The following is a 26,636-nucleotide window of genomic DNA, read 5'->3' as shown; positions in this document are numbered from 1 at the left end:
TCACTCCCAAAATGACCGCAACTGCTGGAGCTGCGCCAATCTGAAACCAGGAGCCAGGATCTTCTTCTGGGTCTCCCATGTGGGTACAGGGGCCCAAGGACTTGGGCCATCCTCCACTGCTTTCCCAGGCCACAGCAGAGAGCTGGATTGGAAGTGGAGCAGCCAGGACTGGAACCAGCGCCCATATGGGATGCCGGCACCGCAGGCAGAGGATTAACCTACTGTACCACAGCGCCAGCCCCCTGACCTTGGCTCTCAGATCTTGGTGAAATACTATAGTGTGTTCAGAGTGTTTTTGCCTTTTTTTCTCTGATTATCAGACAAGCATTCACTGTGAGGACTCCACGCTAAATATGGAGATACGAAGGTGATAAAGATGAAATTTGTCTTTTAGACAAAGTCTCCCCTCTCAAGAAGCTCATTGCCCAGCTGGAAAGATGAGTCAGATGAGTTTTGGGAAAAGTGACTTGTTCAGGAGAGGTGCTTCTCAGTAGGCCTCGTGCTGTGTGACGGAGCTGTCGTCTTGCACTGCTGTTTACAGCAGTGATCTCAAGTACTGCCTTAGTCAAATATGTGTGTGCAGTGTACCTCATACTGTACTTCATTAGGCTGAAACGCTTGTAAATTGTGTACATAGAGGAGTACAGTATTTAATCACAAGCTGTTATTCAATGGTATGACTCAGAAGTAGAGAAAGATAAATGGGACTCAGAAGAATATGGGCAGGTAGTCCATGTGCAGCTTTGGCTGACAGTCTGGGGTCCTAGATAGGGGAGTGTACTGCCCACAAGCTGTGTGAGGTGTGTAATGACACCTGCAAGGCTGGCTGAACACTGCAGATATGATTGGCCTTGTTCAGATGGGTAGGGGACGCTCGGGCTGGGTGAGGGAGATCAGTGCCGAGAGAGGAGCAATGAGGGCTGCATAAATTCCAGAGTCCAGAAGTCATTAAGGGAGGGGGAGTCACAGGAAGGGAAATTAATGCTGCTTGGGCGGTCACCAAGTGCCAGGCATTGTGCTGGGTGCTGTTTGTCAGGTCGGTGATAGCATTCCTGGGAAACAGGAAATCGAGACTTGGGCCAAAGTACCTGAAACTGAAACCTATATTTCACTAAGCCACAGAATTTGAGAATTTTAAAGCGTGAATATTATTATATGTGTAAACAGAGTATTTGTCGATTTCCATTTCAAAAACCAAAATTCTTAGAGACAGAACGGTAGGAATAAAGTCCCCCCCCCCCCCCCGGAATGTGTGAGTGTTGGGGATGAGACCACAAGGGCTTTGGAACTGGGCATCAACTCCAGCTAGACAGAGGGTCTCCCAGAGGAGGCACTGTTGCATTGTGGGCATTACTGGTATTTAGTGTCTCCAGCCCCTCCTACTCAATGCCTGTAGGGCCAGCCACACGGGTATGCGTGTGGGATTAATGGAGGAGATCTGAAGTAGAGGCCACGTGGTTGTATGAGCCTGGGCTGCTGTGTTCCTGAGTGCAGTGGATGTTTTTTCCAAGCACTTTTGATACTTCCTCATTTTTTAAAAAGATTTTATTTATTTATTTATTTGAGAGGTAAAGCCACAGACACAGAGAAGGTCTTCCATCCGCTGGCTCCCCAAATGGCCACAATGGCCAGAGCTGAGTCCATCCGAAGCCAGGAGCGAGAAGCTTCTTCTGGGTCTCCCATGCAGGTGCAGGCCATCTTCTGCTGCTTTCCCAGGCCACAGCAGGGAGCAGGATCCGAAGAGGAGCAGCCAGGACACGAACCAGCGCCCATATGGGATGCCAGCGCCGCAGGTGGAGGCTTGGCCTACTATGCCACAGCGCCATCCCCCAACACTTCTCATTTTTAAGACATTCTTTGTCCTCAGTTTCCATGAGACACTTTCACCTGGTGTGTTTTCTACCCTTCTGAGCATTCTTTCTGGCCTGTTGACTTCTTACCATTTAACTGCTCCCTCTTTTCTTTGCTTTTAGATAGCATCTCCTTAGGAACTCTTCATACAGCCCCCTGAGTTCATCTGTCTACCTGCTAGAGGGTCATCAGTTATCACCTGATCTCAGTGTGTCCCAAATAGAATCTCTAGCCGCCTGCATCCTGGACCCACGGTTCTGACCTCACCTTCAGGGAGGGTGGTCCTCAGAAAGCCTTGCTGCTCCTGCCCACCCCCAGACAGAGAGAGGTTTACTTGTCTTGTTCCCCCAGCACCCTGGGCTACATGTGTCACCACAGACAGGTGGTTTTGCTTATTTGCATGGGTAAGAGCAAAGATTGCAGAGCCTGTGTGGCCGGGCTTGAGTTCTGGCTCCACCACTCAGGAACCGTAAGACTTTTGCCTTGGGAACTGACGTGTGATCGCATGGAGCTTATGTGTGGCTGTGCGGATTAAACATAGGGCAGCGCCTACTCCTAGAATTTCGTCAGTCTGTTCGTTCGTTCTCTCCCCCTCTTCCAACAGCGTTGTGAAGATCGGGCTCCGCCTGTCTTGTTCACCACTGTCTCATAGCAGTTGGCACAGACAAGCTACTCAGTCCCTCTTGAATTCATGTATCCTTGCACTGTTCTGTATGCTGGGAAACAGTTAACAAAACATGCCTGTTTGTGAGCCCCACATGAAGTAGGGGAGACAAATAAAATGTATGTTAGGTGGTGATAAGTGTAGGGAAGACCACACAGCACCGTAAGGGTTGGATTGTTATAGAGTTGTCAGGAAAGGTGTCTGATAAATAGCATTTGAGCAGAAATTGAATAAAGTAAGAGATCTGTGATCTGTGAGGAAGAATATGCCAGGCAGGTGCACCAGAAGTGTGGATACCTTGGGGCCAGGAGCATGGTTGATAGGTTCGAGGGCTAGCAGGTGAGCCAGCAGGGCTGATCTGCAGGTGAGCAAGGTGCGGTGGGAGAGGGGAGGACAGGTTGTTGGGGCGAGGAAGCAGGTCCCTGTGGGGCCCGTGGCCTGAGGATCACAGGCAGGCCTAGCGCTACGTGAGCTTTCTTGCCTACAGAGACATTTAAATAGCTCTCTGCTACTCTAAGGCAAAGTCTCATGCCAGAGCTAGATGGACTGATAGGTTGTCTACAGATTGACCCTTCACCTTGGCCTTGGTACTGCACATCACTCCTGAGTGCAGGTGGGGCGGCTGGGAGAGTTACACAACAAAGGCACTTGGCCCCGGGTGTGCTCTGGGACACATTTTGGGGTCTGGGAGTAGATAATCTTCATGCCTGGTGGAAACAGTTACAAGTTAAATCTTTGTGACCTTATCAGCTTATGACTCCAGGAATCGAGGTTCACATTCTGTACAGAACAAGTTGTCAGACCTGTTACTGAGCTCAGCCAGGCCCACACCAGCAAGCAGCTTGTGGCAGAGGGATGCCCAACCTGCTTCTGCTCCCCATGCCCTGGGTTTAAGAGCAAATGGTGCTGTCAAAGCCTGGAGCTGACATTTCCTGGGTTTTACCGGTCATTACATAAGTGTGTCCCTTTTGGATTTACCTGGAGGTACCCTACAGGTGTCATGTTTGTGTTGGTTAGAGCCTCAGAGAAGAAGTGGGACAACTCTTTCCCGGCTCCTCAGAGCGAGTGGGGCAGTGGGCATATTGCCCCCAGCTCTGGCCCTGGCACTCCACTGGCTGCTCTCTCCATGCCTTTGTCCTCGTCCACTTTGACACTGCTGGGTCACAAGCCTGTGCCCATTCTGACCCGAGTTACAGGCTTGTGTTTCCACCTTCCTGTCTGGATCACCTGCCTCCACCTCAGACTCAGGATCCGCCAAGCCACTCAGCAGCCCCTCCCTGTGCGCCCCTTCCCCGCCTGCCCCGCACCCATCCTCTGCTCTTCCTTCCTCATTCTCAGCGACAAGGCATGAACTCGGGAATGTCTTCCTTTCCTTTCTTTTCTTTCATTTTCTTCCCATCACCTGAATCCAGGCACCTGTAACATCAGGTCTGGGTGACAACAGTACAATCTCCAGTCTTGCCCCACCTCCTTCTCCCCAGTTTCTCTTTTGTAGAAAGCATCCCTTCCACCTCCCCTTCTATCTACTTCTTCCCTCTGGCCTTCAGGGAGCCCTCCGGCTTCCTCTGCTCTGGGACGCAGAGCCCTGTGGTGCGTCGTCTTGTCTTCTTCTGCCTCCATACGCGTCTCACCAGGTCCCATCTCTGTCGTTGCTCATGTCAGTTCCCTGCCTCTAAATGCCCTCACCATCTCCAGCAGACTCTCCACACTCCAACACCCGGTCACATTTTCTTTTCTTTTGTTTAAGATTTATTTATTTGAAAGAGAAAGAAATTTTCTGTCCCCTGATTCACTCCCCAGATGACCGCAGTGGACAGGGCTGGTCCAGGCTGGAGCCAGGAATTAGGAGTTCCATCTGGTCTTCCACATGGCTGGCAGGGACCCAATACTTGAGTCATCTTCCACTGCCTTCCCAGGTACATCAGCAGGGAACTGCATTGGAAGCAAAGCAGCCAGGTCTCTAACTGGTGCTCCAAGATGGGTGTTGCGGGTGGCAGCTCAACACCAGCCCCCAACTCACATTTTACCTTTGATGAAGCCTTCTGTGAGCTCTAGTGTTATAATTCTCCAAGCAGTTTGTCCTCTTGCTCATAATCTGATGTTTCAGTCCCACTTGTTCCCAATGGGAGGTAAACTCCTTTGCAATGGTGTCGGTGTGTGACACTCGGTTGATGAGCACAGTAGCCCAGAGTGCTCTTTTTTTTTTTTTTTTAAGATTTATTTATTTATTTGAAAGTCAGAGTTACACAGAGAGAGAAGGAGAAGCAGAGAAAAAGAGGTCTTCCATCTGCTGGTTCACTCCCCAGTTGGCCGCAACCGCCGGAGCTGTGCCAATCTGAAGCCAGGAGCCAGGAGCTTCCTCCGGGCTTCCCACGTGAGTGCAGGGATCCAAGGACTGGAGCCATCTTGTACTGCTTTCCCAGGCCATAGCAGAGAGCTGGATTGGAAGTGGAGCAGCCAAGACTCGAACCAGCGCCCATATGGGATGTCATTGCTGCAGGTGGCAGTTTTACCCACCACAGCGCTGGCCCCTGTAGGTCTATTTTTAAAAACTGGTTCCTAACTAGACCTTGACTTTGAAAGTCGTAACCTGTGCATCCTTGCTTGTCTCCAGGGTGGACTCACTCACTTGCCTTTGCTGCCTGGAGATAGCAACCTGGATAGACTTGGAAGGAGCCTGGTGTCCTGGCCTGGGGCTGGTTCTGCATGGAGGGGCCTCCCCAGCTGTCCTACTTCGCAGCTATGTGATGTAGTGCCCTGAAAGACCTCTCTACCCCAGGTTTCTTCAGTTGTAAAACAGGGTGGTCCTATCCCATCAGTTCTTAGACTCACTTTTGGGGGAACACTTAAGATTTTAACATCTCAGATGTCAAGATTTGTTAAATGTAATAATTTCATTGGCAATATTTTTCTTCAGAGAAAATCATTGTTCTTTTTTTTTTTTTTACTATCAGTGAAGTCTTCAGTTTGATTAAATACATTATCGCCCACCATACATGGTTATTTTGAGGACTGGAATTCGTGAGTGAACGGTGAATTCGTCTTTTACTTTTTTCCTTCTGCTCTCTCTGCCTCCAGTTTTACCACATTCAGTCACTGCCTTGCCTGGCTCCCTGCCCTGTCTAAGTGGCAGCAATTCTCCCAGCCCCTACCTTGAAACCCTGCTGAATGTTAGTGGACACTGAGTGATCAAAGGGGTTGTGTTATGCAAGTGAATTTTCATGAGTGTAGAAAAAAGTTGGGGCCACTGCCGGGAGGAGGAAGCTGAGGTCTGTTGACCCAGGTAGGAAGACTGCTAGAGCTCTCCCAGAGCTCGCCTCTCGCCATTTTCCCGCTTTGAACTTGATGCTCCAGTGACACGGAACTCTTTGTATAACTTGGCTTCAGGGATGTGAGAGTTTTGCAGCTTTCTGACCTAGTATATAAAGGGCAGTGAATGAGCAAAGCCACGAGCTGTCCATGGGCAGTGGCTTAGAAGGAACCGGGGTGCCGGCGCTGTGGCTTAGCAAGTTAGGCTGCTGTCTGCAGTGCCAGCATCCCATATGGGCGCTGGTTTGAATCCCGGCTGCTCCACTTCCAGTCCAGCTCTCTGCTGTGGCTTGGGAAGGCAGTGGAGGATGGCTCAAGTCCTTGGGCCCTGCACCTGTATGGGAGACCCAGAAGAAGCTCCTGGCTTCGGATCGGCGCAGCTCTGGCCGTTGTGGCCAACTGGGGAGTGAACCAGTGGATGGAAGACCTCTCTCTCTCTCTGCCTCTCCTTCTCTCTCTGTATAACTCTGACTTTCAAATAATCTTTTTAAAAAAAAAAAAAAAGAACTGGAACTTTGGAGATGGAGACCATCTTAGAAGTTTGTGGATTCAGGCATGGCAGTTGGAAAATTTTTTTTTTTTTATCTGATAAGTTGTGCTTCTTTTACTACTGCTCAGCTGGAGACTGGGCAGCTCAGCAGAGAGCTCTCACCACAGCGGTGAGGGTCTATACTGTCTCGAGACAGTGGATAGATTCCAGCCCTGGGATAGAGGTTCAGAGGACTTGATTTTAATTACCAAGTTACCACCCATCTGTTACTTACTCCTCTTCGTTTCCTGCCTCTTTTTTTTTTGGGGGGGGCCTTAGAATAGGCCTGGCAGCCAAGTACGCTAGTTCTTATTTGTTCACACATCTTGGAAATGCAGACACTGGCGTCTGTGGTAGCCTGCACTCGACACAGAGCTGTGCCTCTTTCATCATCCTACACATGAGAAAAGACGCGCCTGAGTCCTGTTGGTCAGCAGAGAACCAGCCAGGGAGCAGGTCAGACTCAAGAGGACACAGTCTGGCTCAGGTCCCGTGCCCAGCACAGTGCTTGGCATTTGGGACCCATCCTGCAAATAGGTAGGAGATAAGGAAGATGAAACAGTAGGCTAGAAAGAAAAATCTTGCTGGAATTTATTTGGAAATTGATTCACAAGAGAATTCTGACTCATAAAAAAAAATTTTTTTTAAAGATTTTATTTATTTGATGAGAGGCAGAGTTACAGAAAGGTCTTCCATCCACTGGTTCACTCCCCAGATGGGTGCAATGGCTGGAGCTGTGCCGATCCGAAGCCAGGAACCAGAAGCATCTTCTTGGTCTCACACACGGGTGCAGGGGCCCAAGGACTTGGGCCATCTTCCACTGCTTTCTCAGGCCATAGCAGAGAGCTGGATCAGAAGAGGGGCACAGGACACGAACTAGTGCTCATATGGGATTCCAGTGCCACAGACAGAGGCTTAGCCCACTACACCACAGTGCTGGCCCCAAAAAATATTTTTTTTATTTTTTAATATTTATTTATTTATTTGAAAGAGTTACACAGAGAAGGAGAGGCAGAGAGAGAGCGAGAGAGGTCTTCCATCCACTGGTTCACTCCTCCATTGGCCGCAACGGCTGGAGCTGCGCCAATCCAAAGCCAGAAGCCAGGGGCTTCCTCTGGGTCTCCCACGTGGGGGCCCGAAGACTTAGCCCATCTTGTACTGCTTTCCCAGGCCATAGCAGAGAGCTGGATTGGAAGTGGAGCAGCCATGACTCGAACTGGTGCCCAGATGGGATGCCGGCACTGCAGGCAGCACTTTACCTACTACGCCACAACACTGGCCCCCTAAAAATTGTTTTTTAAAAGGGAAGGAACAGAGCAGGCACTGTAGTTCAGTGGGTTAAGCCAACACTTGGGATACTCTGATCCCAGTTTGAGTCCTGGCTACTCCAGTTCTGATACAACTTCCTGCTGGTGCATTCTGGGAGGCAGAAGAAGATGCCTGAAGAACTGGATCTCTGCCATCCACACAGGGGACCTGGATGGAGCTCCTGGCTCCTGGCTTCTGCCTGCCCAGCCCTGGCTGTCGCTGGCATATAGGGAGTGAACCAGTGGATGGAAGCTAGTATGCTCTTTCTCTCTCTGTCTCTTCTCCCCCCTCCTCATTTCTCTCTCTCTTTGTTCCTCTGCCTTTCAGGTAGATGGGGTATCTTTGCCACAGTCATAAAACAAGAAGCCAGTGAGTGATCCTCTTATTTTAAAAAAAGATGATGATGAATTAGTAGAGCATGGAGGATAATTAATGCGTTACTAGGTGATTTGCCACTCCTACTGCCTGCCTGCCTTCTCCTCACATCCTAATGAGTTCAGACCTGCTGTCCTCTGAACTAACAGCATTTTGTACTTGGGTCATGTACTTATTATCATAGTCTTCCTTTTATTGTAGTTAATTCTGTTTTATGTTTTATCTCCCTTCCTTGATTCTAAGCCCTTTGAGAACAGGGTCCATGTTTTATCTTCACTTCCTCAATTCAGGTCTCCCATATGGTTTGCGAGGACCCAAGTACTTAAGCCACCACCTGCTCCCTTTCAGGGTGTGCACATCAGTGGGCTCCGGCTTCGGCCTGGCCCAACCCTGGCTGTTGTAGACATTTGATGAATGAAGCAGCAGATAGAAGATCTCTCACAGTCTCTCTGCCTTTCAAATAAAATGAAAATAAATTAATTGAAAAAATAAATAAATAAATTGGGAAAAACCACCAAAGCTTGAGTATTTCATTATTGGCATCGTAGTGTTCCCATACGAACACCGTGACCTTGTGCTTTGTATTTGTCTCCTGTGTGGTAGCAGTTACTTTCTATTTTTATTTTTTTATTTTATTTTATTTTATTTTTTTTGACAGGCAGAGTGGACAGTGAGAGAGAGAGACAGAGAGAAAGGTCTTCCTTTGCCGTTGGTTCACCCTCCAATGGCCGCCGCGGCCAGCGCACCGCGCAGATCCGATGGCAAGAGCCAGGTACTTATCCTGGTCTCCCATGGGGTGCAGGGCCCAAGCACTTGGGCCATCCTCCACTGCACTCCCTGGCCACAGCAGAGAGCTGGACTGGAAGAGGGGCAACTGGGACAGAATCTGGCGCCCCGACTGAGACTAGAACCCGGTGTGCAGGTGCCGCCAGGCAGAGGATTAGCCTAGTGAGCCACGGCGCAGTTACTTTTAAGAAAGATGAATGTGTCAGAGTACAACAGACAGACAGGTGGAGTGTGAGTCCATCTCTTGTGATGTACGAGGCCTTTGTTGTCTAGTACAGTACACCGGGAGGGGCCGATGGGAGCCAGGGGTTCCTGTGGCTGTGGTTAGGTTTGGAGTGCTAAGTACATTCATGTGCCGCTGGTGTCTCAGGCTTTACCTACCCTCTCTGCCGAGAGTTCTGCTGGCTGGAGTCGAGAGCTGCAGGGTGCTCTGGGTAGCATGATGGATTAAGTCTGCCTGTGTGAGCTGCTAACCTGGGAACCTTACTTACTGTATTAATGGGAAAATGCGTTGTAAGTATAGTACTTAAACTTCTGGGACATGATCAGTTAAAGGTTTGGAGACTAAGTGTTTTTATTAGAGAAGAACAATTTAAAGGCCTTGCCTCTGCCTTCTTGTTTACTATCTTCAGCCTCCAGATCAGCTTGTTTTATGGTGGTCTCTCTCTCTCTTTTTTTTTTTTTTTTTAAGATTTATTTATTTATTTATTTATTTGAAAGTCAGAGTTACACAGAGAGAGGAGAAGCAGAGAGAGAGAGAGGTCTTCCATCCACTGGTTTACTCCCCAAATGGCTACAATGGTCGGAGCTGGGCCAATCCGATGCCAGGAGCCAGGAGCTTTCTCCAGGTCTCCCACATGCGTGCAGGGGCCCAAGGACTTGGGCCATCTTCTACTGCTTTCCCAGACCATGGCAGAGAGCTGGGTCGGAAGTGGAGCAGCCAGGACTCGAACTGCTGCCCACATGGGATGCTGGCACTGCAGACGGCAGCTTTACCTGCTACGCCCCAGCTTGGGCCCCAGTGGTCTCTATTGAATGGAGTTAGATCCAGATGTTCTTTGGCTTCGGTGAGAAACATAAGCAAGAATGGAACTCTTTTTTTTAACTTTTATTTAATAAATATAAATTTCCAAAGTACAGTTTATGAATTATAATGGCTTTCCCCCCAATAAGTTCTTTTTATTTATTTATTTAATAAACGTGAATTTACGAAGTGCAACTTTGGTATTGCTGTGGCTCCCCCCCCAACCTCCCTCCCTCCCGCAGCCCTCCCCTCGCCCACTCCCTCTCCCATCCCGCCCTTCATCGAGTTTCAAGAATGGAACTCTTGCTTAAGGGATCTTGAAGATCCCAGAGCTCCTGGCCTCGGGAGGGTTGTTGAAACTGACTTGTGTCTACTGCCAGCAGGTCAGAGCGAGGTTCCTGAGACACACCTGTGTCCTTGAAGTGACACTTTGATTTTTCTGTCTGGACTCCATCAGTCTTCCATCAGCTCTTACCTGTTGACGTTAGCTCTGTGTCCCACATGGTAGCACTTGTTTCATAATGCCAGGGTGGCAGCGTGTGCCAGCCCAGAATGCCTGAGCCCCCCACAGCCAGGGCGTGTGAGCACGACCAGCCTCTTCTTGCTGATCAGCCAGCGTTTATGAAACAGCACTTCCTCAGTGTGGTGCTCAGCACTGGAGACCCAGGGAAGAGTATGACGTAGAACCAGCCCCCAAGGGATTGTGGTTGCGGAAGAGGCAGAGCGACAGTGCACTGAATGAAGAGCCTCATGACACCCTCTCCACGTGCAGCAGTGTCACTGAGGGGAGGGCCTGGGCCTTTCCCAGTTCATCTGGCCCACGCCTTGGCTATTCAGCCTGTCAAGTCCTGGAGGAGCGTCCACCTGGTGCAGAACTCTGTCAGGAGCTGCCTGAAGAACAAGAGGGGAAGTAACGGTACGGAGCACAGACAGGGCACACGAGGAGCCCTGGCTCTCAGGTGGAGAAGTGCTGGCTGTCCGTTGGGAATCCCGGCAGGTCAGCCACTCCACTCTCTTCTGATGGCATCTGTCTTGCTTTCCGCTTCTGTGCATTTTTACTGTGGGGCTGCTGGCCAGGCCTGTGTTAGGCCGACAGCCTCTGGTGTAAGGAGTCCCAGCGTTGAACCGAGCCCCGGGAACCCTCAGCACTCCCAGGTGTGTTCTTCCTGTTTTATCTGTTAGTAAACCGAGGCGCAGCAGAACTGATGAATACAGAACCCCGAAGGCCCTGTCCCCCTCAGGACACTGCTGGCTGTGGGACTGTGGGAAGCTGTCACTGAGAGGAAATAATAGAGGACAAAGCAGATGCCCGCGGGACCCGGCTACCGAAGCGGGAGCCTTCAGGAGAGGGAAGGTTGTCTGACAGCTCCCAGGAAAGAGCCGCTAGTGGGACAAAGGCGTCCAGCTCCCTAGGAAGAGTAGCTAGCGGGACCTCGGCTCCCAGGCGCACTGGGAGGAAGCTCGGGGTTGCTAACAGTTAGACTGCCTTCAGAGGTCGACGTTCTGATTCACCATCATTCCTGCTCTGGACTCCTTTGAGGGCTTTCAAAACAAATTCAAATGGGACAGAACTACGACCATCAACTTCTAACTCACTAAATTGTGGCCATGGGGGCTGGCACTGTGGTATATCAGGTAAGACTACCTCCTGCAGTGCCAGCATCCCATATGGGCACTGGTTTGTGTCCTGGCTGCTCCCACTTCCAATCCAGTTTCCTAGTAATGACTTGGGAAAAGCAGCAGAAGAGGGCTCAAATGCTTGGGCCCCTGCCTCCCACGTGGGAGACACGGAGGAAGCTTCTGGTTCCTGACTTGGGCCTGGTCCAGCCTTGGCCATTGCAGCCATCTAGGGAATAAACCAGCAGACAGAAGGTCTCTCTCTTTCTCCCTCTCTGTCTCTCTGTCACTCTGACTCTCAAGTAAATAAATAAATCTTTTTTAAAAAAGAAAATAAAATGTGGTCATAAATGTGTATATGTTGATCTTGGAAAACATGAGTTTCCACTCCACGTTTTTCTTAAGATTTCACATTCACCACCCAAAATATCTTCTCCATTGCCTGCTCCTTATACCGGGAAATCCTGTTGGTTTGTTGGAATTATCTTAATCTTTAAGTTCAGATGAAACTTCCTGATTGTGGTTATTTCTAGGTCAGATTACTACTGAATTCTCCAAGAACTAATAAATCAGCAGCACTTTTGTTTAAGCTCAGTTAACCACTTCTGAGTGAATTTGCTGGTGTCATTATTTAGGGAGCTTGCTGAGTTAGCAGGAAGCAGCGGTATTATGACTTGATAGTTCATATTTGTTCAGGACACACCGTGTCAGGGAGTTTTAGGGCTCGTGAAGACCTTTGCCTCTTTGTTCTCTCCTGTTCCTGTGGTATTAAATGCCATCTCCCTGACTCAGATCTCAGAAGTCCTTTCCTGTCTGCCCAAAGTGCCCTTTGTTGGTCGGTGCCTCGCCTCTCAGTGTTGTCACAAGTATGCCTAGTTTTCTGCTGGCAGCCTCACGATTCATCTGTCCGTCACCTCCTGTCACTTAACAGAGCCCTCCTTTGTCCTCTGACTGTATCTGTACAGGTGTGTGAGCTCAGTATGAATTTTTGGACGCGTGCCGCCAACACCCATGCTTGGCAACCTCCAGCTTTCTGAAGTCCCCTTGTCTCCATGGGCAGCTCTGTGCTCCACTCTGCACTCTCACCGCCTGAGTTTCTGGATCTGGTTAAGCCTGTCTACTGGTTGTGTTAGAATTATGTAATTTGATTCAATGATGGCTATACTAGAAGTGAGAAGAGAGAATTGTTCTGTGCAAACTAAAGTGAATGCTTTGGAAAGGCAAGTTCCTTAAAACAAGAAACAAAGTTTAATTAGATTCAGGCAAGATGAGGACTGGCGCTGTGGCGTAGTGGGTAAAGCTGCCGCCTGCAGGGCCAACATCTCATATAGACGCCGGTTCGAATCCTGGGTGCTCCACTTCCCATCCAGCTCTCTGTTATGGCCTGGGAAAGCAGTGGAAGATGGCTTAAGTCCTTGGGCCTCTGCACCCACTCGGGAGACCCAGAAGAAACTCCTGGATCCTGGCTTCGGATCAGTGCAGCTCTGACCATTGCAGCCAGTTGGAGAGTGAACGAGTGGATGGAAAACCTCTCTCTCTCTCTACCTCTCCTTCTCTCTCTGAGTAACTCTGACTTTCAAAAAAATAAATCTTTTTTTAAAAAAAGATTCAGGCAAGAAAGCTGGAGGCAGAGGGATTCTGGAACTCTAGAAGGATTCTGTACTTACTGTTCCCTGGAGTCCGAGTTCTCCCTCTTTAGAGAAACAACACTGTGGGTAAGTTTTATAGAATAGTGGCATAGAGTGTTAATCAGCAGAAAAGATCTTGTCCCCTAATCACAAGTTTGTTCTAACAAATGATAGACTTGAACATAGAATGAGAAAGTCACAATAGAAGTTATAAGAAGGGATGAGTGTTGTATCCAAATCCCATATCAGGGTGCTCATTCAGGTCCCAGCTGCTCTGCTTGTGATCCAGCTTCCTGTTAATGTGCCTGGGAGGTAGCAGAAGATGGCCCACGTACTTAAGTTCCTGCCACCCATATGGGAGACCCACATGAACGTCCTGTCTCCTGGCTTTGGACTGGCCCAGTCCCAGCTGTTGTAGCCGTTTGATAAGTGAACCGGCAGATAGATCTCACTCCACCTTTCAAATAAATAAATAAATCTTTTTATAAAAGTCATAGTAACTGGGGCTGGTGCTGTGGTGTAGAAGGTAAAGCCTCCACCTGTAGGGCCAGCATCCCAAATGGGCACCTGTTGGAGTCCTGGCTGCTCCACTTCCAATTCACCTCTCTGCTAATGCGCCTGGGAAAGCAGTGTAAGATGCCCCAAGTGCCTGGGCCCCGAACCCATGTGGGAGACCCAGAAGAAGCTCTTGGCTCCTGGCTTCGGATTGGCCCTGCTCCAGCCATTGTGGCCACTTAGGGAGTGAACCAGCATACAGAAGACTTTCTCTCTCTCTCTTTCTCTCTCTCTCTGTAACTCTGTATTTCAAATAAATAAATAAATCTTTTTTAAGAAAGTCATAGTAACTGTCTTTATTACTTGTATTGTCTGTTTCAGATGCTATCTGAAGGCTGTCAGTTGTTGAGGGCCGAGAAATCCGTGCTGTTTTGCCTCCCTCCCTTTTCCCCTTTTCTTGTCCTAATTTGTGCTAATTGAAAGGCATGAGTTCAGGTTAGTGCTGTCGTCCTCATCCCATTCTAGTCTTACTCCTACCCTCAAGTAGCTTCAGTCTTCTTTTTCCGCCACCTTAGCCCATTGCCTTTTGTAGACCCCTCAGCACTCAGGGGAACAACCTGTCCAGGCTGTTCCTCTCGACGGATGACTCAGTATACATCTCTGAGTCACCTCATCCCCTTGAAAATGTTATGAAGATTGCTGCTTTTTTTTTCTTGCATTAAATATTAATGTGGAAAATTTTCAAGTTTTGTTCCCCTTTCTGTGATTTGATCTTTGTACCTGGGTGCAGATATCCAGAATTGATACCTAAGAGGTGTGTCATGGAGCCACAGTGCAGTGGCCTAAGCTGTGTCCTGTGGCACCAGCATCCCATACCAGTGCCGGTTCAAGTCCCAGCTGCTCCATTTCCACTGTGGCTCCCTGATAATGTGTCTGGGGAATCTGCAAAAGATAGCCCAAGTCTTTGGGCCTCTGCCACCCACGTGGGAGACCTGGAAGGAGTTCTAGGATCCTGGCTTCAGCTTGACCCAGCCCTGGCCATTGCAGCCATTTGGGAAGTGAACCAGAAGATGGAAGGCTTCCCATCCCACCCCTGCCAGTTCGCCTTTCAGATAAATAAATAAATCTTTTAAAAAAGAAAAGAAAACAGTGTTTCATGGCATTGGCGGGGGTCTGTTTTCCCTGGGATACACCGTGCTCTTGAGTGTGTAGATCCCAGCCCTCATGGAGCTCAGACTCATCTCGAGTTCTGTCTTCATGTCATCTTTAGGAAGAAATTTTAAGTATTTTTTCCATTTGTCTCCTTTGCTGTCTTTTCTATTTCCTTTCTGTGCCTTTTAGCTGTTTTTAATTTACTTTTTTCTTTTTAAAAATCTTTATGTATTTATTTGAGAGGCAGAGCGACAGAGAGCAGGAGAGGCAGAGATCACCCATCCGCTGGTTCACTCCCCAAATGGCTGCAACAGCCAGGTCTGGACTGGGCCAAAGCCAGGAGCCAGGAACTCCCTCCAGGTCTCCCATGTGGGTGCCAAGGACCCAAACACTTGGCCCATCTTCTGCAGCCTTCCCAGGCGCATTAGCAGGGAGCTGGATGGGACGCAGAGGAGCCAAGACTTGTATGTGATGCCAGTGTCACAAGCGGGTGTAACCAGGGAGGCACAACCCAGCCCTGTCGTTGCATTTACATTTTCCCATCTGTCACTGTCCCCTGCTGTCTCTTCTTGCCGCGCCTTCAGTCTTACCTTCACGTCTGGGCCAGTTTTTCCTTCCACTTCGCTGAGCTCTGTTGGATCCACCTTCTCGTCTTGTGTCCCCGCCTCTGCCGGAAGCTCTTGTGTTTGTGCTCTGAGCTCTTCCTGCAGATGGCCGTTTCATTCACTGGGCTTTCTCTTTGTCACTTTTGCAGAATGCTTTATCGTGGCTTTAACTGCTCTCTGGCGCCATTTTCCAGGGTGTGGTCTTAGTCTGCTGTTTTGTTTTCCTGTTTCTTTCCTGATTTTTTTCTTGTTGTACCTTTATATAGATCCTGTGCAGATTTATCTTTCATGCTTGTCCCTAAATAGATGCGTTTTTTAGGGACTGGCTATTTGCAGGATGCTGGAGCGGGGGCGGGGCTACGACTGTGCCCCAGGCTGCCTTTGGACTCTGGGTGAGTTCACTGACCCCGTTCTTTGTACACGGGTGGAGGGGAGCATCTCTGAGCAGTGGCTCCCTTGTGCCTGAGACGACTCTGTGAGGCACGCACAGCTTGTTTGTGTGGTTATTCATTTGTCCCAGCCCCGGGTCCCAGGAAGTTCCTGCTCCAAAACTGAGGGTGGGCTGAGGGCAGACCGGGAGCTGGGCGCTCAGTGCTGCTGCTGCCGTGCTGCACGGGGGCGTCGTTGGACTGACTTCTCCTCCCAGGTAACATGAGGGTTACCTACCTCAGGCCGCTGGTTAAAGTTAAAGTAAGTTGCAAAAAGTGCTTGGCGCGTAGTACTACTTTGCACCCAAGAAGGCTTGGTTAGCAAAATGAACAGAGTACTGATATCGAGGCCTAGTTCTTTCTTCGTTTCTTTCCTTCCTTAAGCAATTTAGTAAGGTGCACGTACATCAAGTTTGGCATCCTTGCCACTTTGAAGTTTGCAGTGCGGTAGCTTTAAGTACATTCACGTGGCCGGGCGTCCGTGACCATCGCCCGCCTCCAGAACTCTGCATCCTGCAGACTGAAGCAGTGTGCACAGGAGACAGCTTAGTCTCTTCCCTGCCATTCTTCTTTCTGTCCCTGAAGTGTGACCGCTCCAGTACATCCCGACCTCGTCCGTTGTGTCTGGTTTACTTCATTTAGCATAATCTCCTCAGGGTGCACTCCTGTTACAGCATTGGTTCCTGCACCCACGTGGGAGACCCCGATGAAGCGCGCCTGGCTCCGGCCTGACCCAGTACTGGCTGTTGAAGACATCTGGAGGGTGAACCAGTGGCTGGAAGATCTCTCCCTGGGTCTCTCCCTCTTTCTCTGTAACTCTTTCAAAATAAATAAGTAAATCTTTCTAAAAAGTTCATGAAGACACATATTATGAAAAAACTGGGCATGAATTTATTTCTTTCTCTCTCTCTCTCTCTCTCTCTCTCTTTCTCTCTGGCAGAGTTTAGACAGTGAAAGAGAGAGACAGAGAGAAAGGACTTCCTTCTGTTGGTTCACCCCCCAAATGTCCACTACGGCCAGCACTGTGCCGATCTGAAGCCAGGAGCCAGGTGCTTCCTCCTGGTCTCCCATGGGGTGCAGGGCCCAAGCACTTGGGCCATCCTCCACTGCACTCCGGGGCCACAGTAGAGAGCTGGACTGGAAGAGGAGCAATTGGGACAGAATCCGGCGCCCCGACCAGGACTAGAACCCAGGGTGCTGGTGCCACAGGCAGAGGATTAGCCTACTGAGCTGCAGTGCCGGCCTCTCCTTCCTTTTTAAGGCTGTATAATATTCTCCTGTATGTCAAGACCACCTTTAGTTTTTCCACTCATCTGTTGATGAACCCTTGGGTTGCTGCCACCTCTTGTTTGTTGAGATTATCTTTGCTTTGAACATAGCAGTACAAGACAAGGACACTGCATAAAGTTTGTGGGAAACTAGAATTGAAAGATAAGATAAGGGCCCCTGCGCTGTGGCACAGCGGGTTAACGCCCTGGCCTAAGGCACCGGCGTCCCATACGGGCGCTGGTTCAAGACCCAGCTGCTCCACTTCCAATCCAGCTCTCTGCTATGACCTGGGAAAGCAGTAGAAGATGGCCCAAGTCCTTGGGCCTCTGCACCTACATGGGAGACCCTGAGGAAGCTCCTGGCTTCGGATCAGCTCAGCTCCGGCCATTGTGGCCATCTGGGGAATGAACCAGGGCGTGGAAGCTCTCTCTCTCTCTCTCTCTACCTTTCTCTGTAACTCTATCTTTCAAATAAATAAAATTTTTCTTAAAAAAAAAAAAAAAAGGTAAGATGAGAGACAGGCATTTGGCACATGGGTTAGGCCCTGCTTGAGACACACACATCCCAGATCAGAGTGTCTGGATTTGAGTCCTGGCTCTGCTCCCAACTCCAGCTTCCTGCCAGTGTGCACCCTGGGAGGCAGCAGGTGATGGTTCAAGTGTCTGGGTCCCTCCCACCCATGTAGGAGGCCCGGTTTGAGTTCCTGGTTCCTGGTTTTGGACTGGCCCAGCCCTGCTGTCATGGGTGTCTGATGAGTCACTGGCTGCTGGGAGCTTGCGTTGTCTCACTCCTCTCGGCCTTAAAAATAAATTTAAAAAGAAAAAAAGTTATTTTGGTGTAAATAAATTGAAATTCATGGCCTGCGCCATGACTCACTAGGCTAATCCTCCGCCTGCAGCGCCGGTACTCTAGGTCCTAGTCCCGGCTGGGGCACTGGTTCTGTCCCGGTTGTTCCTCTTCCAGGCCAGCTCTCTGATGTGGCCCAGGGGGACAGTGGAGGATGGCCCAAGTGCTTGGGCCCTGCACCTGCATGGGAGACCAGGAGGAAGCACCTGGCTCCTGGCTTCGGATCGGCACAGCGCCAGCCGTAGTGGGGGGTGAACCAACAGAAGGGAGTCCTTTCTCTCTGTCTCTCTCTTTCACTGTCTAACTCTGCCTGTCAAAAAAAAAAAAAAAAAAAGAGAGAGAGAGAGAAAGAAATAAATTCATGCCCAGTTTTTTCATAATATGTGTCTTCATGAACTTTTTAGAAAGATTTACTTATTTATTTTGAAAGAGTTACAGAGAAAGAGGGAGAGACCCAGGGAGAGATCTTCCAGCCACTGGTTCACCCTCCAGATGTCTTCAACAGCCAGTACTGGGTCAGGCCGGAGCCAGGCGCGCTTCATCGGGGTCTCCCACGTGGGTGCAGGAGCCCAAACATTTGGGCCATCTTCCACTGCTTTTCCCATGCCATTAGCCAGGAGCTGGATCAGAAATGGAGCAGCTGGGACACAAACCAGTGCCCATATGGGATGCTGGCATTGCAGGTGGTGGCTTTACCCACTATACCATAAAGCCACTCCCCCCTTTTAAAAGATTTATTTGAAAGGCAGAGTTATAGAGAGGCAGAGGCAGAGAGAGAAAGAGAGGTCTTTCATCTGCTGGTTGACTCCACAGTTGGCCTCAACTGCTGGGGCTGGGCCGATTCGAAGCCAGGAGCCTCAAGCTTCTTCCAAGTCTCCCACGTGGGTGCAGGGGCCCATCTTCCACTGCTTTCCCAGGCCATCGCAGAGAGTTAGGTCAGAAGTGGAGCAGCCAGGACTTGAACCAGCGCCTAGGTATGCCGGCATTTCAGGCAGTGGCTTTACCCCTAAACCATAGTGCCGGCCCCCTCACAACCCCTTTCATGAATTTCTTGAGGACCCTTTGTATGCAAGAATATAAAAAAAATTTGCACCAAAATTAAACGTTAATCCCATTTTCCATGAACTTTGTGAAGTACCTTCATACAAGTATCTCCTTGAGTCCCTGTTTTCAATTCTTTAGCATTGAACATTCAGTGGACTTGCCACATAATACATTCAGTGGACTTGCCACATAATACGGTAATCATCTCTTCAGTGTTCTGAGGAACTGCCCTAGTGTTCTCAGAGGTCTGTTTCTGGACAGGGAGTATAAACTATGGAGTCCCTAGGGAGGAATCTTCAGACAGTCTGGTGCAACACTGTGTAGACTGTCTGAATATGAGGAGTGGGCATCACGGTGCAGCAGGTTAAGTCACTGGTTGGTCTGCACTTCTGATCCGGCTTCCTGCCAGTGCACATGGGAAACCCAGATGGAGCTCCTGGCTGCTGGCTTCAGCGTGGCCCAGTCCTCTTCCTCTCCCCCCACCCTCCACATCACTCTGTCTCTCGAATAAATAAATAAATCTTTAAAAAAAATACACAGATGTGCAGATGCATCTTTGTTCTCAGCTTCATTGGCAAGGAGACTGGTGCTTGGCTCTAGACTCGACATTGGGCAGTGTCTGGGGCCATGTTTGGTCGTCACACCTGGAGGGAGCTCCTGGCATCTAATGGGTAGAGAGCTGGTATTGTTTGGGTATAACTGACATACTTAATGCCAGTCGGTGTGGATGGTAATATTAGTCATGGAAACCATCGTTCCTTAAGTAGAACCCAGTGTGTGTGATGCATCGGGTAGGCAGGGTGCTCTACACAGTCCCTCATCCAGCTTTCTCCACACCCCTGCAAGGAAGCCGACACACTGAACAGACGCCAAGGTTTAGACACTACCTGTCCGACTGTGCGGCCTGTGCCCCCAGCCAGCACCTCTGCGGCTGCTACAAGAGGTTGGTGCTGCTGTGTGCCCTGACGTGGGAGAAGCCCCTCCTGGTCTCACTGGAGAGGTGGCAGCGCCAAGAGCTGAGGCGTCTGAGTTGTGACTGAGGACCTGGCCTTGTGTCTGACTGCTGGGCTGCAGCAGCAGGACACCCGCCCGCCTGGGCTGCACGCCGAGCCGCCCAGAGCTCTGACCCTGCGCATCTCTGCTCTCCGCAGGTGCACTACATCCTCCAGGAGGTGGTGATGGGGGGCATGGTGCTGGAGACAAACATGAACGAGATCGTGGCCCAGATCGAGGCTCAGAACAGGCTGGAGAAAGCCGAGGTGAGTCAGCAGCTGCGCTCACCCCGGCAGCGTGGAGAGGGGAGGCGCGCGTGTCGGTGGTGCTGTGGGGTGTTAGGGAATGCCCCCCTCTTCCTGGAGTTCACGAAACCGATCGATTGGCAGCTCAGCAGCTAAGCAGGTTTGAAATCTCAGACTTTGGAGCAAGAAGTATGAATGGAGAAACCAGACGGCAGAGAAAGGCACCCAGAGGGACCCAGAATGCCCCTCTCCGATTCCAGCGTTGTCCTAGTTTGTGTGCCTTGTGAACCTGATCTCCCAGTAGCCCTTTCTCGTGTGTCTGCCAGACCTCCGCGTTGCAGTGCCCTTTTTCCCAGTTAGCCTTAACAGTTGAGTTTGGTCTGGGTTTGCACCCCGACGTGGTGCTCACAGCAAGGCTGCCCCCCCATTCCAGCCTTGCTGGGAGCAGAGGTTACACGCACCGCTCTCCCCACGTGGCAGAACAGTCACCTCCTCATGCTCTGAGTGTCTGGAGAGAGCCTGGGCGTCTTAGGCAACCGCGAGCGCGAGCTCTTCGAGCCTGGGGACGGCGTCCTACTGAGGAAGCTTTCCCACCCCGGCCCCCGCGGCGCTGCGTCTCTTCAGAGATGCAGGCTGGGAAGCTTCCGGGAGGAGTGAGCGAGTCCGCAGCAAGGGGAGACACGGGGCCTCTGGCTGGGGTGCAGCTGCAGCTGGCTCCCTGAAAGCAGCCGATGGGAGTGGCCTTGAGTCTCCATCAGCGCCTCCCCTCCCCCCCCCCCCCCCCCCCGCACTGGGAGGGAGCCTGGAGGTTGGCGCCGACCGCGCGCACCCCTCACAAAGCGCCGGCGCCTGTCAGTCACCGGTCCCGCCATGGCCTCTACACCGCTTCCCGTGCTCCCAGCTCCTGGCCAGCCGTTGGCTACCTCACACTGGTGGCTGGCGGCTGGCGAGCAGTTGTCCAAGGGCCGTGATGGTTGTTCCTTTTCCCTGTGACTTTGCCCTTGTCTGGAGGGATCTCCAGCCTCCTTAGGAAAGGGTTTTGTTCGCCTCAGAACCAGGAGGGCGCGCAGTGCTTCATCTGACTGGGATAAAAAACCTATCGGGGAGTTATCACACACAGGAAGTCAGCACCTACCGCGCACCAGGCTCTGTTGGCGGGAAGTCAGCCCCCACTGCGCACCAGGCTCTGTTGGCGGCTGGGCCATGAAACTGCCCAAGACGCAGTCCCGCCTCCAGGGAACCGTGGTTTAGTTCAGGCCCGGGCTTCGGGTCCCTGAGTCCAGACCCCATCAAACCTCCCAGCTGGTGGTGGTGGCTGCCTTGAAGGACACGGAGGCAGAGTGAAACTTGGGTGTGCTCGGCTGGAACGTCCCCAGGCCGCCTCCCCGTCGCTGCCTGATCGTTGAAGCAGTGAGCGGAAGGCCCTGAGAGCTGTCTGCTTGTCCGCAGGGCGGCCTCTCAGCAGCCCCTGCGCGGGCCGTGTCTGCTGTGAAGAACATCAACCTGCCCGAGATCCCGCGCAACATCAACATCGGCGACCTCAACATCAAAGTCCCCAACCTGTCCCAGTTTGTGTGAGGGTGCAGGAGCGGGTGAACTGGAGCCCTGGAGTGAGCAAAGCCAAATCAGTCCAGAAGCAGAACCGTTTTGAGCCTTAGAAGTCAGAGGTCGGGACCTGAGCCTTTCTGTGTGGCGTGCAATGGGAAGGGGGTTCACGCTTCCACAGCTGGGCTCTGCTCTGACCTGTGGCCTCTGCGGATGGGAGGGCCTTGCCTTCCTCGGTGGGCATTGGCCCAGGCCACTCGCACCTTCGCCTCCCCTACCACGCTCCAGGGACTGCCTCCCGCGGCCGCTTGCTTCTCTGAGCCCACCACCAGGACCAAGCGCGGTCCCTGGCTGGAGTCTTCAGCCTTAGCTGAAGCTGAGCTCCAGGTGTGAGGTCCTTAGCACTTCCTGGGGGTGAGGCACCTCAGGAAGAGGGCTGGCCCTTCAGATTTGGGGTGTCGGGGTGGCAGGTAAGGGCAGGGCCTTACGAGAGCCGCCCCTCCGCTGGCTCTGCAGGTGCGTCACACCTCTGCAGAGCGTTCTCCCCACCTTCACCGCCCCACTTGTCACAGGTGTGGAGGGGCAGGACACAGTCCAGATCAGAGGCCTGGGGCATGCCCACCTCCCTTCTGTGGGTAGGGCGAGCACCCCATCCATGTGCCAGAGAGGTCCCTGGGTCGTGAGGAGGGCCCCGAGGCTGCAGAAGGCTGCAGCTGACGGCCTGTGGAACATCCCAGAACTGGGACGCTCTCCAAGTCTGAAATACACTCTCCTCACGGGAGCAGAAGGCCCAGTTGCTGTGTCCTGAGTGCTGAGTTGCATCCGTGGGAAACCCACGGGCGTCTGTGCCAGGGTCGAGTGTGGAGCCGGAGTTGGGGGGTCACAGTCAGGGTTCGGACAGAGGAAACACCCGGCTGAGAGCAGGCGCCAGCGCTGTGGGCCCCGCCCCGGGGGCTGCCCTCCCGGGGCTCGGGTGACATGTGATAGACCCTTTTCCAGAGCTGAGCTTGCTCCTGCCCCTGCGCTGTCACAGCCGGCTCTCAGCTGTGGTGCTGAGCTGCCCTGTAAACGTTCCCGCCGGGGGCGCTCTCGAGCCTGCGCGCCTGAGACTGCGCCGGGGCCGGTCACCCTCCGTTTCGGCCCGTGCCTCTCGTCCCCACGCTGTCACAACCTCTGGGGAGCCCCAGAGATGGCGGTGGCCAGAAGGTGGGAACCAGGGGGACTGTGGGTGAATGGGCCGGACGTCGCGCCCCAGCGGCGTTCGTCTCCAGGGCGCTGCTCGATGTGGCGGCCCGGGCGTCCTTCCACGCTTGCTGACGCGACGCAGGGGAGAGGCGGGAAGCAGCGTTGCTCTGCACCTGCGAGGGCCCGAGCCTTGCCCACAGCGTCCTCCTCCCCATTTGCAGGGAAGAGTAGATGCACTTTAGGACCCCCAGGACCAAGGTCTGAGACTGCCCACCCCCTGACCCTGCAGGCTCCCCCACCCTCCCTGTGCCCAAAGTGACTCCTCCCGATGTTCTCATCGTATTTGTAGAAAGGAGACAGCCTCAGAGCTCGCCAGGTAACTTCTCATGAACTCGGGAACAACACGTTTTGTGTCCCAAGGCAGCCAGTGACCGTGTCACATGGTGTAAGCACTGAGATGGCCGCCACGCCCCTCACAGTCCCTCCTCGCAGCTGCTGGGGAATCGGAAGGCCTGACTGAGGCGGGTCACTAAGCTGGACCCGTGTCATTGCTTTCCAGTCGAGTGGTGATGGGCTCCAATGCCTTGCGCAGGCGGCACAGGAGCCGGGTTTCCTGGGAGAGCCTGACTTCCAATGGCCTCGGCCTGCCAGAAACCGGTGGTGCCAAAACCATGGGCTGGCCCTGGAAGTCCAGAAGTGAGCACCCGGGCAGCATCCCTCACACGGCCTCTGAAAATGGCACAGAGCCCAGCCTGTATTAGTAGTTTGGAATAACTGTTCATTAACTACTTGTCTGCAACCGGCAAAGCCATTAAGCCTCTCTTTTTTTTTCAATTTTTAAGATTTTATTTATCCATCTATTTGAAAGGCAGAGTGACAGAGAGAGACAAGGAGAGGCAGAGATAGAATTCACTCCCCAGATACCCACAACAGCCGCAGTGGGGCCAGGAACTCCAGCCAGGTTTCCCACGTGGGCGGCAGGCACTCCAGTCCTCATGCCGCCACTCGCTGCCTCCTGGGCGCATTAGCAGGAAGCTGGAGGAGAGGCAGGGGTGAGACAGCCCCAGGTGCTCCAGGCTGGGGTGCGCACGTCCCTAGGGGCAGCCACCCCGCTGCACCGCAGTGCCTGCCCCAGCACCTTTCCGAAAAAAATCAGAGGAGGTCCTCACTGGCCTCTGGAGGCAGGCCTCGGTTTTGCTGCTGACGGACGTCGCTGGTGGGAATAGAGCTGGCTTTGAACGTGCTCGGGGAGTCCTTGGCCCTGCACGACTCACACGGAAGATTCCCGAGGCGGGGAAGATGCTGCGTTCTCAGGGCTCATTGACACTAACTAAACCCCACTCTTCCATCGTGCGACTTCCAAGTAGCTGGCGATGGCCAAGCTCTAGGCTCCGCTTCCGATGGTTGCCCCGTGAGGGTTGTTGACAGAACGGACTGTTGGGGTGGGGGCAGTTTGACTGTCAGCCTGACTCTGTGGAGAACAAAGTTTACATTGGTGACACTTGGGAAATCTAAAGGACAGTAACCTGTCTCCCGCCTTCGGCTGACCCCCTGTCCTGCGGGGCTGTGCCCCCAGCGCCCCGTCTTCCCAAGTCCCTGTTTTGTCACCTGTCCCTCCCTCCCCACCACGTCTCCTGCCACAGAGCCAGCGCCCTGGAAAAGGAGTGGGGAAAAGCCAGGTTGCCGGCTCATCTTGCCTCCAGGGGGGTTCCCAGGTGTGACCATCTGTGGTTTTCCCGACGGGAAGCAGCGTGAGCAGCCCGTGAAGATAAAGATCAGGTACGGGCCAGCGCCGCGGCTCACTAGGCTAATCCTCCGCCTAGCGGCGCCGGCACACTGGGTTCTAGTCCCGGTCGGGGCGCCGGATTCTGTCCCGGTTGCCCCTCTTCCAGGCCAGCCCTCTGCTGTGGCCAGGGAGTGCAGTGGAGGATGGCCCAGGTGCTTGGGCCCTGCACCCCATGGGAGACCAGGAAAAGCACCTGGCTCCTGGCTCCTGCCATCGGATCAGCGCGGTGCGCCGGCCGCAGCGCGCCGGCCGCAGCGGCCATTGGAGGGTGAACCAACGGCAAAGGAAGACCTTTCTCTCTGTCTCTCTCTCTCACTGTCCACTCTGCCTGTCAAAAAAAAAAAAAAAAAAAAAAAAAAGATCAGGTACGGGCCTGGTGCAGGTGCAGCAGCAGCCAGGGTGGAGGGCGCACAGCCACCCTGGGGTGCCCATCTCACTGCGGCTTGGTTACGCTGTGCCCACCGCTCCTCGAGCACCAGCAGGGGCGGCCCTTCCCAAAGACACCTGAACGTCTTTCCTAGTTCAGTTCTTCCCTCCAGGGAAGGAAATGCCTTCACGTAGTTCAGACTTTGAGAAAACAGAGGCTGCCCAGCAACTCTGAGCCCGCTTCCCTGGAAGCAGCAAGGTGTGCGATTTGAGGGGTTAATAAACAAAGTCCCTGGCGTTCCTTCACCAGAACCGGCTGTGTATCTGCCTGCAGGTGTGTTAAGTTCTATCTGACCTCGGCCTCGCCTTCTGCCCTGGCCCTCGCGTGCTGTGTTTGGTGTTTAACTTCCTGTTTCCCTGCTAGTACACAAGCCCTCGGGGCGGGGGCCCCTGCCCCGTGCTGCATCCGGGCTGCTGTGGACAGCGCCTGCACCGAGGGGGCACGCGGGAGGCAGACGGGCGTTCAGGTCATTCGTCTCCCAGCCTCGCTGCCCATGTGCCCAGGACCCTGCCCTCAGCACTGGGAGAAGAGGAACCAGGCAGAGCTGATGGGTGCTGGCAGCGGAGGAGGGGAGAGACGCGTGGGTGCCACATCGAGGAACCCCTGACCAGTTTCCTGCTAACGCACTGGGGAGCAGCGGGGATGGCTCAGTGCCACCGTCTGGTTCCTGCCACCCCCAGTTCGAGTGTCCAGGTCGCTCTCAGCCTGGCACAGCCCCAGCCACTGCAGGCATTTGAGGTGAGAACCAGCGGATGGGAACTCTCTCTCTCAAATAAATAAACTTGGAAAAAAGAAAGGTGTGATGTGGACACGTTCAGGTTGCAGTCTCCCAAGAACCCCTGGGGCAGATGTCCAGCAGCTGGCTGTGTGGGCAGGAGAGGAAGTGAGTGTCTGTCCCACACATGACATGGCCAAGCAGTTGGGGGGGTGGGGCTGAGGACGGAGCCCAGGGAGTGGAGGTGACTTGGAGCCCAGGGGAGACTTGAGTGGGGAGGGGACTAGGAAGAGACGACCTCTCAGGCTCGCGGCCAACCTGGCCAAGCCCTGGAAGTGACCCAGCCAAGTCGAAGAACTCTGAGGAGGGCCAGGGTCCTGCCTGCAGGGGGTGTGGGCAGGGTGGGTCGCAGTCAGCCTGCAGCCGATCCTGTCCTAGTCCACTGGAAGAAGATTAGCCGAGGGAATGCACTCCCCCGGGGCTCGGTGCACACTGGCAGTGGTCGTCCAGGGGCTTCTGCAGAGGGAGGGGCTGGCTTGGGAACCGCAGTATCTGGTGCTCAAGTCCTGGCTGGGGGTGGGGACTGGGATGGGGATGTGAGGTGGACGCCAAGGCGTGCCCAGAGGTGCTGGCCTGGCCCCAACAGAGAGGTCCCACGCACGTAAGCGGAGGCGCCACTGGATAAGGGGGCGGGGTCTGTGGGAAGTGAAGCTTCCCTTGAGATGAGGAGGGTTGGAAGAAGAGCGAATGTGATTGGTGGGACGGCCAGTATGGGAGCTGGCAGGGAGAGGAGCCCAGAGCTGCCCTCAC

At 52.8% G+C, this 26,636-nt stretch overlaps 1 protein-coding gene and 1 long non-coding RNA gene across 8 annotated transcripts in view; one reads left to right on the top strand and one right to left on the bottom strand.

Moving 5' to 3' along the window:
- Positions 1-22,506, top strand: part of AP3S2 (adaptor related protein complex 3 subunit sigma 2) — a 60,850-nt gene extending 38,344 nt beyond the window's left edge. For 4 of the 7 annotated variants that reach the window (XM_051834275.3, XM_008275342.5, XM_002721492.6 and 1 more), the window contains 2 exons: positions 20,082-20,189; positions 21,618-22,506. In XM_051834275.3, the coding sequence (XP_051690235.1) occupies positions 20,082-20,189; positions 21,618-21,746 (237 nt within the window). In that variant the 3' untranslated portion in view covers positions 21,747-22,506. Of the gene's footprint in view, positions 1-5,129; positions 5,511-16,427; positions 16,623-20,081; positions 20,190-21,617 lie in introns of those variants that run through there. The other 3 variants (XM_089310715.1, XM_089310714.1, XM_008275343.5) reach the window with 3 other exon arrangements.
- LOC149123187 (uncharacterized) lies at positions 6,992-15,553 on the bottom strand. Its single transcript, XR_016218338.1, has 2 exons — positions 15,329-15,553; positions 6,992-7,199 (listed from the first exon to the last, which is right to left on the bottom strand). It is a non-coding gene; the product is annotated as an uncharacterized LOC149123187 (long non-coding RNA).
- Positions 22,507-26,636: the final 4,130 nt, after the last annotated feature.

The sequence above is a fragment of the Oryctolagus cuniculus genome, chromosome 12 (genome assembly GCF_051225735.1).
Source record: "Oryctolagus cuniculus isolate XC-2025 breed Fujian yellow rabbit chromosome 12, ASM5122573v1, whole genome shotgun sequence".
NCBI lineage: Eukaryota > Metazoa > Chordata > Mammalia > Lagomorpha > Leporidae > Oryctolagus > Oryctolagus cuniculus.
The sequence above is the reverse complement of the archived record's forward strand: the minus strand, read 5'-3'. Positions and strand labels throughout refer to the sequence as shown.